Source organism: Symphalangus syndactylus, chromosome X, assembly GCF_028878055.3.
Source record: "Symphalangus syndactylus isolate Jambi chromosome X, NHGRI_mSymSyn1-v2.1_pri, whole genome shotgun sequence".
NCBI lineage: Eukaryota > Metazoa > Chordata > Mammalia > Primates > Hylobatidae > Symphalangus > Symphalangus syndactylus.
In genome coordinates, this window is record NC_072447.2 from 133,113,994 (window position 1) to 133,126,718 (window position 12,725).

The 12,725-nt window shown below is 52.7% G+C and overlaps 1 protein-coding gene across 4 annotated transcripts in view; it reads right to left on the reverse strand.

The window, feature by feature from the left end:
• Window positions 1-1,633: 1,633 nt before the first annotated feature.
• The window catches only part of ELF4 (E74 like ETS transcription factor 4), a 45,916-nt gene continuing 34,824 nt past the window's right edge, over window positions 1,634-12,725 (reverse strand). For all 4 annotated transcript variants that reach the window (XM_055266856.2, XM_055266852.2, XM_055266857.2 and 1 more), the window contains 7 exons: window positions 11,242-11,413; window positions 10,709-10,801; window positions 8,803-8,994; window positions 7,914-7,997; window positions 7,618-7,810; window positions 5,918-6,295; window positions 1,634-4,227 (listed from right to left, as the gene is read on the reverse strand). In XM_055266856.2, coding sequence (XP_055122831.1) covers window positions 3,423-4,227; window positions 5,918-6,295; window positions 7,618-7,810; window positions 7,914-7,997; window positions 8,803-8,994; window positions 10,709-10,801; window positions 11,242-11,413 — 1,917 coding nt within the window. In that variant the 3' untranslated portion in view covers window positions 1,634-3,422. The remainder of the gene's footprint in view (window positions 4,228-5,917; window positions 6,296-7,617; window positions 7,811-7,913; window positions 7,998-8,802; window positions 8,995-10,708; window positions 10,802-11,241; window positions 11,414-12,725) is intronic.

Genomic DNA, 12,725 nt, shown 5'->3' on the forward strand with positions numbered 1-12,725 from the left:
TTAGAATATATGTAGTAGATAATAAGAGCAAAAGCACAGAGTTTGGAAATTGTAAACAGAGGCATGTTCACAGGCCAGCAAATCCATCAGTTTGACTGCAGCAGTGCCTTGGGGTATGAGTGGTGGCAGAAGGAGCAGGGTGAGTTGACTGGGGAAGTCAGTTAGGACCAAAGGTGAAGGGTCTTGATGGCAGGCCAAGGACTTGGGGCTTTGTCCTGAAGACAGGGCTGATGCTAAGCTTAAAATACTTCCGGAGCTACTGCCCTGAGCTCAAGTGCTCCCCATCCCTACTCCAGGACCCCTGGACTGGCTTCAGCAGCGAAAGGGCTAAGTTTAGAATGGATTAGAGATTAAGTATTTTGAGTATCACCCCTACCTGTAGGCCAGGAAGAGTCAGTGAGGGCTTTTTATCAAAGGGCAAATGGGAGGGGTTGAGACAGATCACACTGGGAGCCCCTGTGTGTCTTGGGTAGTTTGAACTAGGGTGGAGGCTTCTGGGAATGTGGAAGAAAGGCAAGGTTTTACGGACATTGCAAACCACAAGCTGGACTTCGGGAGATGGGAGAGGGGGATGGGGGTGAAGTGAAGGCAACGATCAGACAACTCTGAAATTTCAAACTTAAGAGGTCAGGAAAACGGTGGCACCATTAACAGAAATAGGCAAGTCATGACGGCCTTTTTGTTTGCTTGATTTTATTATTATTATTATTATACTTTAAGTTCTGGGATACATGTGCAGAACGTGCAGGTTTGTTACACAGGTATACATGTGCTATGGTGGTTTGCTGCACCCATCAACCCGTCATCTTGGAAAGGTTTTTTGTGAGCATGGAAATAATTTAAAAATCCATTGTTGGCCAGGGGTGGTTGCTCACGCCTGCAATCCCAGCACTTTGGGAGGCCAAGGTGGGTGGATCACTTGAGGCCAGGAGTTCGAGACCAGCCTGGCCAAAATGGTGAAACCCTGGCTCTAATGAAAATACAAAAATTAGCTGGGCATGGTGGCATGTGCCTGTACTCCCAGCTACTCAGGAGGCTGAGGCAGGAGAATCACTTGAGCCTGGGAGGCAGAGGTTGCAGTGAACCGAGATCGCACCACTGCACTCCAGCCGACAGAGCAAGACTCTGACTCAAAAAAACAAAACAAAACAAAAAAAACCCACTGTTGTTGATAGAGGGGCTATCTTTAAGGAGCTGACAAGCATCCACGTGGAAATGTCCAGCAGATCGCTGGAAATGTGAGCCAGGAGCTTAAAAGAAAGGTTGGGACTGGAGCTCTAGATTTAGGACCCATCTCCGAGGAGCCAAAATGAGCCCAAAATGGATGAGATTCTTGAGCAGCCACGTTGGAAGTGGTAGGTGAAGAACCAGCCCCGGAAAGGGTGATGGGGGACGCAGGAAAGCCCAGCTAGTGTGGGCTTACAGGGGCCGGAGAACTGTGAAGAAATTTGATTTCACCATGAGGTCATTGATGACCTTCCAGCAATGAGTTCCCATGGAGTTGGAGTAGGGGTGGCAGAAACCAGATTTCAGGTGGGGGCGGAGCTACCCCAACCCATGCAGCACCTTTGTGCAAAATGTTTTTTTAATGGTGACCCTTTATCAAGATGCTTACTTTCAACCATCAGGAAACTGTCATAATAAACTGATTTTATTAGAAAAAGGCACTTTAATGCCAACTGCTGGAAACACGCATAGTAAATACATTTGCACAACCAAACACAGTGCCCTCCAGGGGGCAGGGAGAAGAAGAGTGGGAGAGGGTGATAGTTGGCTTGGCAAAGAAGAGAAGAGCGAGAGCGCGGCCAGGGGAGGTAGTTAGGTCAAGTGGATGGTTTTGTACCAAGGACACAGCAAAGGTCCTCGGGCACTGATTCACATTACCCAAAGTCACCAGATAATAGAGTTGTTTCCGTGGCTGACATTTCTTAGCCTTGCCCTCAAACTTGGCAGGAGGGAGGCAAGCTCTTTTAAAGAAGGGAGAGGGGAGGAGATCCAGGCAATTGGCCTAGGGGTTGGCTTTGAGACAGAATGGGTTGACCCTTCCTCGGAAAGAGGGAAGGGGGAAGCAGGGAGCCACGCAGAGAGAGAGGTGCCACGGGAACTCCTGGCTGCCGACTCCCGTCTTCTTGGTGAAGGAGTCAGGGTTAGGTGTGAAAGTGGGAGATGAGGGGCTTTGGTCCACCCAAGGAGGTCTGCTGCAGTCATCATAGAGGCAGGCTGGTCCGCCTTCACGGTGAGTTGCAGGCAGGCTGAGCAGCAGAAACCATGTGGTAGGTGTCCATGTTTGAGCAGGAATGGGGGTGGACCCCATCTAGGTCGCTGCCGGACTAGCCCCAGTGACGCCTGACAGCTGGAAAATGTCAAGAAGTAATCAAGAGGGAGCCCAGGATCGGGGAAGTAGGCTGTGGTGTCAGCAAAGGCTATTGTCTGGCGGGGGGCTGGTATCACACAAACAGCCCAAGCCCTAGGCACAAATATTCAATGAATTCAGCTCTGGGGGCTTTGTGGCTAGCTCTGAGGCTGGAGGGCACTTCACCCCCATCTAAATCCTTCAGCAAAGCACTCTGGGGTGGCCCAAGATTCCAGCCTGACTGCAAGGTGACTGTGGTTGCTAACACGGCAAACTCCAGGAAGAGTACCTTGGTCCAGCCACTGAGGGCTGCTCCCAGAGCTGACTTCCCTTCCCTCTCCTCGTGGTTTTACCCTACTCGGCCTTCGTGTCCCTGAGGAGCGCATCTTCCCCAATGTGCATGCGCATCAAAGCGTTCCTACTCTGCACTTGTTCCAGCTCTACAACATCTCCAGATTCGGGGGATCAAATTTGTACCCCATAGTCTCAGAGCAACTGAATCTTGGCATGAACAAAGGGAATTAGAGAATGCTTTTCCTTAAAAACAAAATCCCTATCCCTGTGGCTGATCCACGGAGACATACACACACCCTTGGAGACAAGACCTCATAGCTACAGCCCTGTCCTCCCCAAAGAAACTAAGATAGAGACCAACAAGTACACACAAGTACATACAGGGATATTCACATATGGGGTAGTAAATTCCCTGTGTAGGGAATGCAGCCAGTGAGATAGAGCCAGGTAGAAGGGCTCTTCTCACAAAGCTGCTGCACAAACCCTGGCCACAAACTTCTGCCTGGCTCAAGGCTTTTTCCCTCCATCACCAAGTCAGCCCCTTATGCTGCCAAAAGCATATGCCCTAGTGCTCTTGAAGGCCATAGTCTGATGCCAGGGATGCTTAAGCTGGGCACTGTTTGGCCACAGTGACACCAGGCAGGGCCGGGGGACTTGGGGTCAAGTGTACTGACATCCCACTGAAATGCAGGGGCAGGTGTGCTACTGAAGTCGGTCCCTATGAAAATGCTGCTCAATTTTGCCTGGTGGGTCACACTTGCCCTGACCCCTTTGCTTATATGTCATGGGGCTCCATCTTAATGAGGGAAGTAGGGTTGAATGGGGAGAAGGGGGCTGGGGTGGGGGATCTTGTCAGAAGGCTCCCAGATGTGGTCACACTAGGCTCAGCCATCAACAGGGACCCTGAGCCTGAGGAGAGCTCAAGTTCAGCCACTGGGGTCAGCCCAACAGTGGGGCGGCTGGGAGGAGACAAAGTCTGGTTGCCCAGAAGGCTCGGATTGTGGGAACCCCTGGAAACCACCTGGGTTGGAAGTGGCTGAAGATGAGCCTGATCTCTCAGGAGCTCCCTCAGGGTCTCTTCAGGAACCAGCAGCCCCTCCATGGGGGCCCCCGTCACCATACCCTGAACATAGGAGGAGGACCTCAGTGGCCCCTCCTTGACCCCAGGGGCTGCTGTAGTGCCAGAAGTCCTGATGAAGGCAGCAATGACAGTCCCAGGGGGCTGAGAGCTGGGCCCTGCTGGTCCAGCCCCTGTGACCGTGGGTGGCGCTGGGTTGGTCGGACGGTTGGCCCCAGCCAGAAGTTGGGGGAGGCCACTGAGAATCAGTGGAGCCCCTGGGGCTGCCACCTGGCTGTCTTGGAAACTGGCGTTCAGGGGGAAAGAGGCCTGCAAAGTGAAGGTGTCCTTGAAAGTAGAGGCCGCTGGAACACTCTGGAGAACGAGCTGAGTGGGAGCAGTAGTACTGGCAGGAGGCCCATTGGTCAGCACCGTGGTCAGTGGGATCGTCTGCAGGGTCAGGGCCGAGCCTGACCCCACGGGGGCCACTCCTAGGTGGATGTTGCTGGGCATTGAAGACGCACTGAGAAGAAACAGAGAACAGAGTTCGTTAAGGCAGGAGGTGTCCCTCAGCTGGTTAGGAAGGAGGGCACGAGAGGAATGGAGCTGAAGGTGTTTGTCGATTTATTTGCTGTTTGTTATTGGTTTTTTTCTTTTTCTAGAGACAGGGTCTCACTCTGCTGCCTGGGCTCAAGCGATCCTCCTGACTCAGCCTCCCAAGTAGCTGGGACTACAGGTGTGTGCCACCACACCCAGCTAATTTTTAATTTTTTTTTTTTTTTTGAGACGGAGTCTCGCTCTGTCACTCAGGCTGGAGTGCAGTAGTACAATCTTGGCTCATTGCAACTTCTGCCTCCGAGGTTCAAGTGATTCTCCTGCCTCAGCCGCCCAAGTAGCTGGGATTATAGGCAAGCACCACTACACCCGGCTAATTTTGTATTTTTAGTAGAGACGGAGTTTCACCATGTTGGCCAGGCTGGTCTTGAACTCCTGACCTCAGGTGATCCACCTGCCTTGGCCTCCTAAAGTGCTGGGATTACAGGCGTGAGCCACCATGCCCAGCTGTAGCTCACATTTATTAAGTACTTAGTATATAGGTATATAGGTCAGGGATCATTCTAAGTGACTGACATGTGGCATTTCACTCAATCCTGAAAACAGCCCACACGTGGGATAAGAACAATCTGATTTTACAGCTTGAGGAAAGTGAGGCACAGAGAGGTTATGTATTAATAACTTGCTCCAAGACCAGCCATACCTTTGTTATCTTTTGATTTCTTCCAAGTGGGGATGCTGGGGTCTCACAAGGCCTAGATGTGAGTCCCCGCTCTAGTGCTTACACAGCGAGTATACATAGTGAGTAAGCACTACAGCAGGGCCTCACATCTAGGCCTTGTGACCCCAGAGCTCATCTTCCTCACCATTCCACTCTACTGCCTGCCCTCCTGGAAAGGGTGTCTCACTGATCTGCACCAGCGTACTGGGAGGTCCATACACATAACCCAACAAAGTCCAGCCTTCTCAGGGGAAATCGGAGGCCCCTTAGTGGGGATGAGAAGTAGTGAGAGCTTGCTGGGTGGGCCTGGAGGTCCCAAGGGGTTCACAGCAGGCGGCTCTAAAACATTCTCTGTTGCTTCTTTTCTAGAATGGAAGAGGCTTAGGAGGATGGGCCAGGACACGGAGGCCCTGGTGGCTCCCTGGGGAGCCCTTCTCATGTAAGCCCCCAGATGTGTGACCTCGGCCAAGTGACTTTCCCTCTTGACCAACAAGTGCCCTACTGGCTTCTCCATGGCTCTGGGCGGATCCCATGAGCCTGGAGACAGAGTAGAGCTTGGCAAGAAGTTGAAAACTGAGCCCTGCCAGGCGTGGTGGCTCACACCTGTAATCCCAGCACTTTAGGAGGCCAAGGCGGGCAGATCACTTGAGGTCAGGAGTTTGAGACCAGCCTGGTCAACATGGTCAAACCCTGTCTCTACTAAAAATACAAAAAGTAGCTGGGTGTGGTGGCAGGTACCTGTAATCCCAGCTACTCGGGAGGCTGAGGCAGGAGAATCACTTGAATCTGAGAGGCGGAGGTTGCAGTGAGCAGACATCATGCCACTGCACTCCAGCCTGGGTGACACAGCGAGACTTCATCTCAAAAAAAAAAAAAGAAAACTCAACCCCAACATGATGTACTATGTGAAGACTCATGCTGACCTGGGTGCCCTTACCTCACAGCTTTGGTGAGCTTGACCTGGCCCTCTGCTGGAGAGACGAGCATGGTGGAGGTAGTGGGGATCTCCTCGTCCAGCGATGGTCCCAATTCCAGACTCGCAGATGGCTGGAGACCAACATGCTGAATTTTTGGCTTCTCCCAAGAAGAGCTGCCCCTGCCCTGGGGGGCAGATCTGGATGAGACCCTGGAGCTGGTTCGCCGGGTGGTACTGGCGGAGGCCACAGAGGCCGTGGAGGCCTGAGGTGGGGCTGCTGTGGCTTCGCTGCTCTCGTCCTCATCTTCAATGACCACCAGATCCTTGGGCATCTCCTTAAACTGGTACACCAGCCTCTGCCCTTCCACTTTGGCCAGGATGCCTCTTTGGTAGTAGTATCTAGAGGAAGAGGGGCAGGGAGTTGGGAGTTAGCCAGGAGCTGGGTGGGAGACCTTCTACCTCCATCTCCCCAGTGCTCCTCCCCCAGGGCTAGGCAAGCAGGAGGCTGAGCGAGGCTGGCTGGGGAGCCAGCTGAGGGCCCAAGGGCAAGGGAAAGGATATTTCAACACCTGGACTTGGAAGGTTTTTATGACATTCCTGAGATTTCCCCCTGAGGACCCAAAGGATCACAAAAAGGTTTTCACATGTCACCCCCCTCCAACCCGCTGCTTTGGGGCAGAGGACAGGGAATGACTGAAGGAGGGAACTGAGAGTGAGGGGATGGATGGCGGGAACAGCAATCCCCCAGCCTGAGAGACCACCTCTAGGACAACTCAAGCCCACCTCCCCGGGGCCCTGGCTTACAGATGTGAAGAAAGCCCTTCTTGGGGAAGAGGGGGTGCTGAACTGCTCTTCCATTATAAAAAGCAAAAAGGAGGCCAGGCGCGGTGGCTCACGCCTGTAATGCCAACACTTTGGGAGGCCAAGGTGGGCAGATCACTTGAGGCCAGAAGTTCAAGACCAGCCTGGCCAACATGGTGAAACCCCGTCTCTATTAAAAATACAAAAAAATGAGGCTGGGTGCGGTGACTCACGCCTGTAATCCCAGCACTTTGGGAGGCCGAGGTGGGCAGATCACAAGGTCAGGAGATCAAAACCATCCTGGCTAACACGGTGAAACCCTCAGTCTCTACTAAAAATACAAAAAAATTAGCCAGGCGTGGTGGCAGGCGCCTGTAGTCCCAGCTACTTGGGAGGCTGAGGCAGGAGAATGGCGTGAACCCAGGAGGTTGAGCTTGCAGTGAGCCGAGATCGTGCCACTGCACTCCAGCCTGGGTGACAGAGCGAGACTCCGTCTCAGAGAAAAAAAAAAAAAGAAAATACAAAAAATTAGCTGAGCGTGGTGGCATGCGCCTGTAATCCCAGCTACTTGGGAGGCTGAGGTATGAGAATTGCTTGAACCCAGGCAGTGCAGGTTGCCGTGAGCCGAGATTGCGCCACTGCATTCAAGCCTCGGTGACAGAGCAAGACTCCGTCTCAAAAAAAAAAAAAAAAAAAAAGGAAAAGGAAAAGAAAAAAGGCCAGGTCAGATACAAGAGGAGGGGGGCTCTTCCTGCCAGAGCGGGCCTGGGGAACGGACATAGGAGCAAGCTAAGAGGAAAGTTACGAGACTCGTTTCCTTAGGATCAATCAGGTCTCCATGAAAGCGAGGAGGACTCCTTGGACTTAAGGAAGGACTGGTGATCCCCAGGGCAGGGGTTCTGCATCCCAACAGCTCCTACCTTAGCGCCCGCCCCATTGTCTCATAGTTCATGTCAGGCTTGTTTTTCTGCTTCCCCCACAGCTTGGACACAGCTTTGGAGTCCACCAGTTTGAAGATGCCTTTCTCTCGCTGGGTCCACTTGATGTACTTGGGACAGGTGTTTCTGTCTTGCAGAAGCGCCAGGAGGAACTCCCACAGATAGATGGTGCTGCCTACAGAGGGACAGGCCGTGAGGGGCAGCCTGGGCAGCTGGGGCACCCTGGCAGCAGGGAAGGGGCTCCCTCCCCACCTCACCTGAGTCCCAGCTGTCCATACCTTTGCCATCCTTTGATTTCTTCCTAATGGGGATGCTGGGGTCAGTGACAGGTGAGGTACTTCGGTTGCCCTTGGTCTTCCGGACTATGAGGGAAAGGTAAGTAGGATGAGGAGCAGCTCCTGAGGGAGGGCCCGGGAGCTGGCCAAGTTGGCTGTGATAAGGCCAACAAGAAGGAGGCAGATCACCGGGGCTGGAGGCCCCAGATCGCTGTCCACAGCCACAGCCCTCAGGCCTTTGCACCCTCATTTTCAGGCCCCCAGGGTAGCACTGCAACATGGCTACAATGTGGAGAAACTGGGTGCTGGCAAATAAGTCACCTTTGTGAGAACAGCATCTGCCTAGCCTAACTTCTGATATGGAAAGGCAGCCTAAAGGCACCGTGGTTGTGCAGGTAAGTGCGGTGCTGAGGTTTGGTTGCCATGCTGACAAGGCAGTATCAAGCAGCCATCGCCTGAGTAAATCAATAACACCGGGGCTTGGGAAAGCCCAAAGTCCTCTCTCATATATGGCCTTGGCTTTATAAGCTCCGCAGAAGGGAGATAAGCACCCAGCATGACGGGTCTTTTATAGGCTGAGGCCCCAGAGGTCCAGGGACTGGCCAGGGGGCTGAGCCTAGTGTCCAAACTCCCAGGCTAGGATTCAACCCATCGAGATCATTAATGTTTCTGAAAGAGTTTATGCAGATCCCGGGCAGATAGGGGCAGCATGGGAAATGTCAGGCTACAGGCAGGCTAATGGATGAGGCCAGGTTTTACAGAAGGGAGGCCTTTTGGTCCATCCGTGTCACACCAGAGAGCTGGCCTCTTAACACATCTATGAGCCCTGAGCGCCCCCCACGCCCTGCCCATCCCCTCGGAGACACACATACACTCACTCTCCCCCACTTACTTCTCTTCTTTGATTTCCCAGTCTTCTTGGCACTTTCCTCTCTGGAGGCCTTCTCCTCCAGAGAATGCCCCTCCTGGTCACTACTGTCACCCACCCTGTTCAGGGCATCGGGCTCAGAGGCAGGAAACAGGTAGTTGGGCAGAGTGACAGCTGGTGCAGGGTCCGAGTCTGGAAGCATTTCGGAGGTACTGACTGCAAGAAGAAAGGCCTGAGGTGGGCGGGGCCCAGGGCAGGGCTGGAGCGGGGTCTCCCAGCGCTGGAGAGACAGGTAGGTTCCAAGGAAGGGCGGGGGGCTCATCCCCCCAGCCCCAGACACAGGATACACCTGAAAATGCCTCATGTGGCTTGTACCAAGAGGAGAGGAAACATCTGCAGAGCTGTGGGCACGAGCTGGCCCCAATTACAGCTGCCACATTTATAGCCCACTGCTGGTGGTAGGGAAGTTCTAGGCGGCACCCCAGGTAAAGGGCCACCTTGATTTAGTCCTTGGCTCATTTTACGACTCAAAGGGGCCTTAGAGATCATGTAGTCCCATTCCTGTGTTTTCCTGATGAGGAAACTGAGACAGACCCAGAGTGGGGAAGTCATGTGCCCAAGGTCACACAGCAAGTTGGTGCCCGGTACAAATAGGCACCCATTATTGGATCCTGGATGAATACTGGTGAGAGTCAGGACTAGAAATCTCTCAGATTTCAGCTTTATGGCTTGCCCTCCCTCACTGTACCACACCACCCCTTGGGAGAAGGCAATCTGGGGGCACCCTCCTGTGTATCTGCCTGAGGGGGCATTGGGAAGAGCCTACCTTAGGGGCCCTCTGGGGAGTTAGGAGCCTGGTAGGATGGGCAAGGATCACTTATTTATTTATCTTATTTATTTATTTATTTATTTAGACAGAGTCTTGCTCTTGTCGCCCAGGCTGGAGTGCAATAGTGTGATCTCGGCTCATTGCAACCTCTGCCTCCCAGGTTCAAGCGATTCTCCTGCCTCAGCCTCCCAAGTAGCAATAGTGTGATCTCGGCTCATTGCAACCTCTGCCTCCCGGGTTCAAGCGATTCTCCTGCCTCAGCCTCCCAAGTAGCTGGGATTACAGGCATGTGCCACCACGCCAGGCTAATTTTTGTATTTTTAGTAGAGACGAGGTTTTGCCATGTTGGCCAGGCCAGTCTCGAACTCCTGACCTCGTATTCCACCCGCCTCAGCCTCCCAAAGTGCTGGGATTACAGGTGTGAGCCACCGTGCCCAGCCTGGATCACTTATTTCTAAAAGAGCCACATGCTGCATATCTCAGGTTTCCTGCGAGCTAAGCAAAAGAGCAAGGGCCTGAGAAAGGCACCCTGACCAATATTATTCAGCCTGAAAATGGAAATAAATTATTATTATTTTTTTGAGACGGAGTTTCGCTCTTGTCGCCCAGGCTGGAGTGCAATGGTGCGATCTCGGCTCACTGCAATCTCTGCCTCCTGGGTTCAAGTGATTCTCCTGCCTCAGCCTCCTGAGTAGCTGGGATTACAGGCTTGTGCCACCACGCCCAGCAAGTTTTTATATTTTTAGTAAAGATGGGGTTTCACCGTGTTGGTCAGGCTGGTCTCCAACTCCTGACCTCAGGTGATCCACCCGCCTCAGCCTCCCAAAGTGCTGGGATTACAGACGTGAGCCACTGTGCCTGGCCTGAAAATGGAAAGAAATTCTGACACATGCTACAACATGGATGAACTTTGAGGACATCGTGCTAATTGAAATAAACCCATCACCAAAATACAAAAAGATAAAAGTCATACGTATATCGGTGGGTGTGGTGCATGTATACCTGTGTGCACACATGCCTGAGAAACCAATACACAGATTTCATATTTTTAAATGGAATTATTTTGTTGCCTTGAGTTCAGGCACTGGGGTTCAAACTTACAGATCTGCTTCTCATCCAGGATATCGCTGGGAGAGTCCATATTGAGTAAGACTTCCGCGGTTGACATGGTGTGCGAGGTGGCCTCATTGTCATCTGGTCCCGGTTGCATGGTGGGAGGAGAGAAGAAAAGTTCCCTCAGGGCACAAGGCAGGGGGCACAGCTATAATCAAGGCCAGCCCGAAGAAAGGATGGTGGTAAGCATCCTTCGGGCTGACCCTGAAGTGAGTGCTAAGTGAGGGAGAAGCAGGGGACCCTGACCAGAGGTACTGAGGGACAGCCAGGAAGGGCCCAGCACCCCTCCTTACCTAACTCTCCACCCCCCTCAGCTGGTCTTCACTCCTTGTTGTCCCACCCCACTTCCACAGACCATGAATCTACTAAGATGGTTCCCTCCTCTGTGAAGCAGCACAACTTTTTGGCTGGTGGCCTTGCCCATTCTGCACAGGGTTACTAGAAGCTATTGTGGGCTGCTGTTCCCTAAAGACACAGCCCCTTTTTCTACCACACCTTCTCTGCCCAGGAAGGGAACAGACCTGTCAGCAAAAAACTGCCTTCCAGGATCTGATCCTGTGTCATGCACAAGGTCCCGTCTGTTATGATGCCACTGTGAACGTCGTCCAACTCCAGTCCCGAGTACAGATGCAGTAAATCAGGGTAGGGTACCTGCTCCACGATCACAGCTGGGAACACAGAGGGGTCTTCCAGCTATGGAGAAGATAGGGATGTGGTTCAAGACCCACCCAGCTCTTCCAGCAAACCCTCCCTACCAGAATCTGGCCCTTTGTGCAAGTCCTTATTCTTGGGTTCATCAGGGACTGTCCTTTGTATAGGATGGTATCACTCTGGGTCCAGCCTCATTAGGTGATGCTTTGAGTGGGTTCTTGATGAATAGATGGGTTAGCTCTGCACCACCAGCACTTTAAGCTTTTTTTTTTTTTTGAGACACAGCCTCGCTCTGTCGCCCAGGCTAGAGTGCAGTGGCATGATCTCAGCTCACTGCAACCTCTGCCTCCTGGGTTCAAGCAATTCTCCTACCTCAGCTTCCCCAGTAGTTGGGATTACAGGTGTGTGCCACCATGCCTGGCTAATTTTTATAGTTTTTGTAGAGACAAGGTTTCATCATGTTGGCCAGGCTGGTCTCAAACTCTGGACCTCAGGTGATCCACCTGCCTCAGCCTCCCAAAGTGCTGGGATTACAGGCGTGAGCCACCACGCCCAGCCAAGGGCAAGCTTTTTTTTTGTTTTGTTTTGTTTCGTGAGACAGAGTTTCACTCTGTCGCCCAGGCTGGAGTGCAGTGGCGCGATCTCGGCTCACTGCAAACTCTGCCTCCTGGGTTCACGCCATTCTCCTATCTCAGCCTCCCGAGTAGCTGAGACTACAGGCGCCCGCCACCACACCTGGCTAATTTTTTGTATTTTTAGTAGAGATGGGGTTTCACCGTGTTAGCCAGGATGGTCTCGATCTCCTGACCTCGTGATCCACCCGCCTCGGCCTCCCAAAGTGCTGGGATTACAGGCGTGAGCCACTGCACCCGGCCGGGCAAGCATTTTTAACTGGTTGTAGTTATGGTTTAATCCGTGGCCAGGTTAGGGCTCAGTCTATGAGGATTAGATTCATTCTAAGGCCATTGGGAATAGACCAGTTGATGGCAAGGGCAAGGGGCTCAACCTATAGTCGGGGGACAGAGGGATTCAGCCTAGAGTCAGGGCTGGGGACCTAGTTCGCAGCCAGAGTTAGGGGCTCAGACATCTTCGGGCTCCGTCTGTGGCAATGATAGTGGGAATGAAGACAGAACAGAGGCATTATAGAAGTAGAAATGTCAGGAGTCAGTCATTGCCTGGATGGGGGAGAGGGGTTCAATTTCCAGCTGCATTCAACAGGGACATGGAGATACTGCTCATGCCAAGGGAGGGCCCAGGAGGAGGAAGAGCAGTCTGTGGACCAAGATAAGGGCTACAATGTCTGGATATGGTGAGCTTGAGGTACCTTTGGGACATCTGAAATAGAGATGCCTAT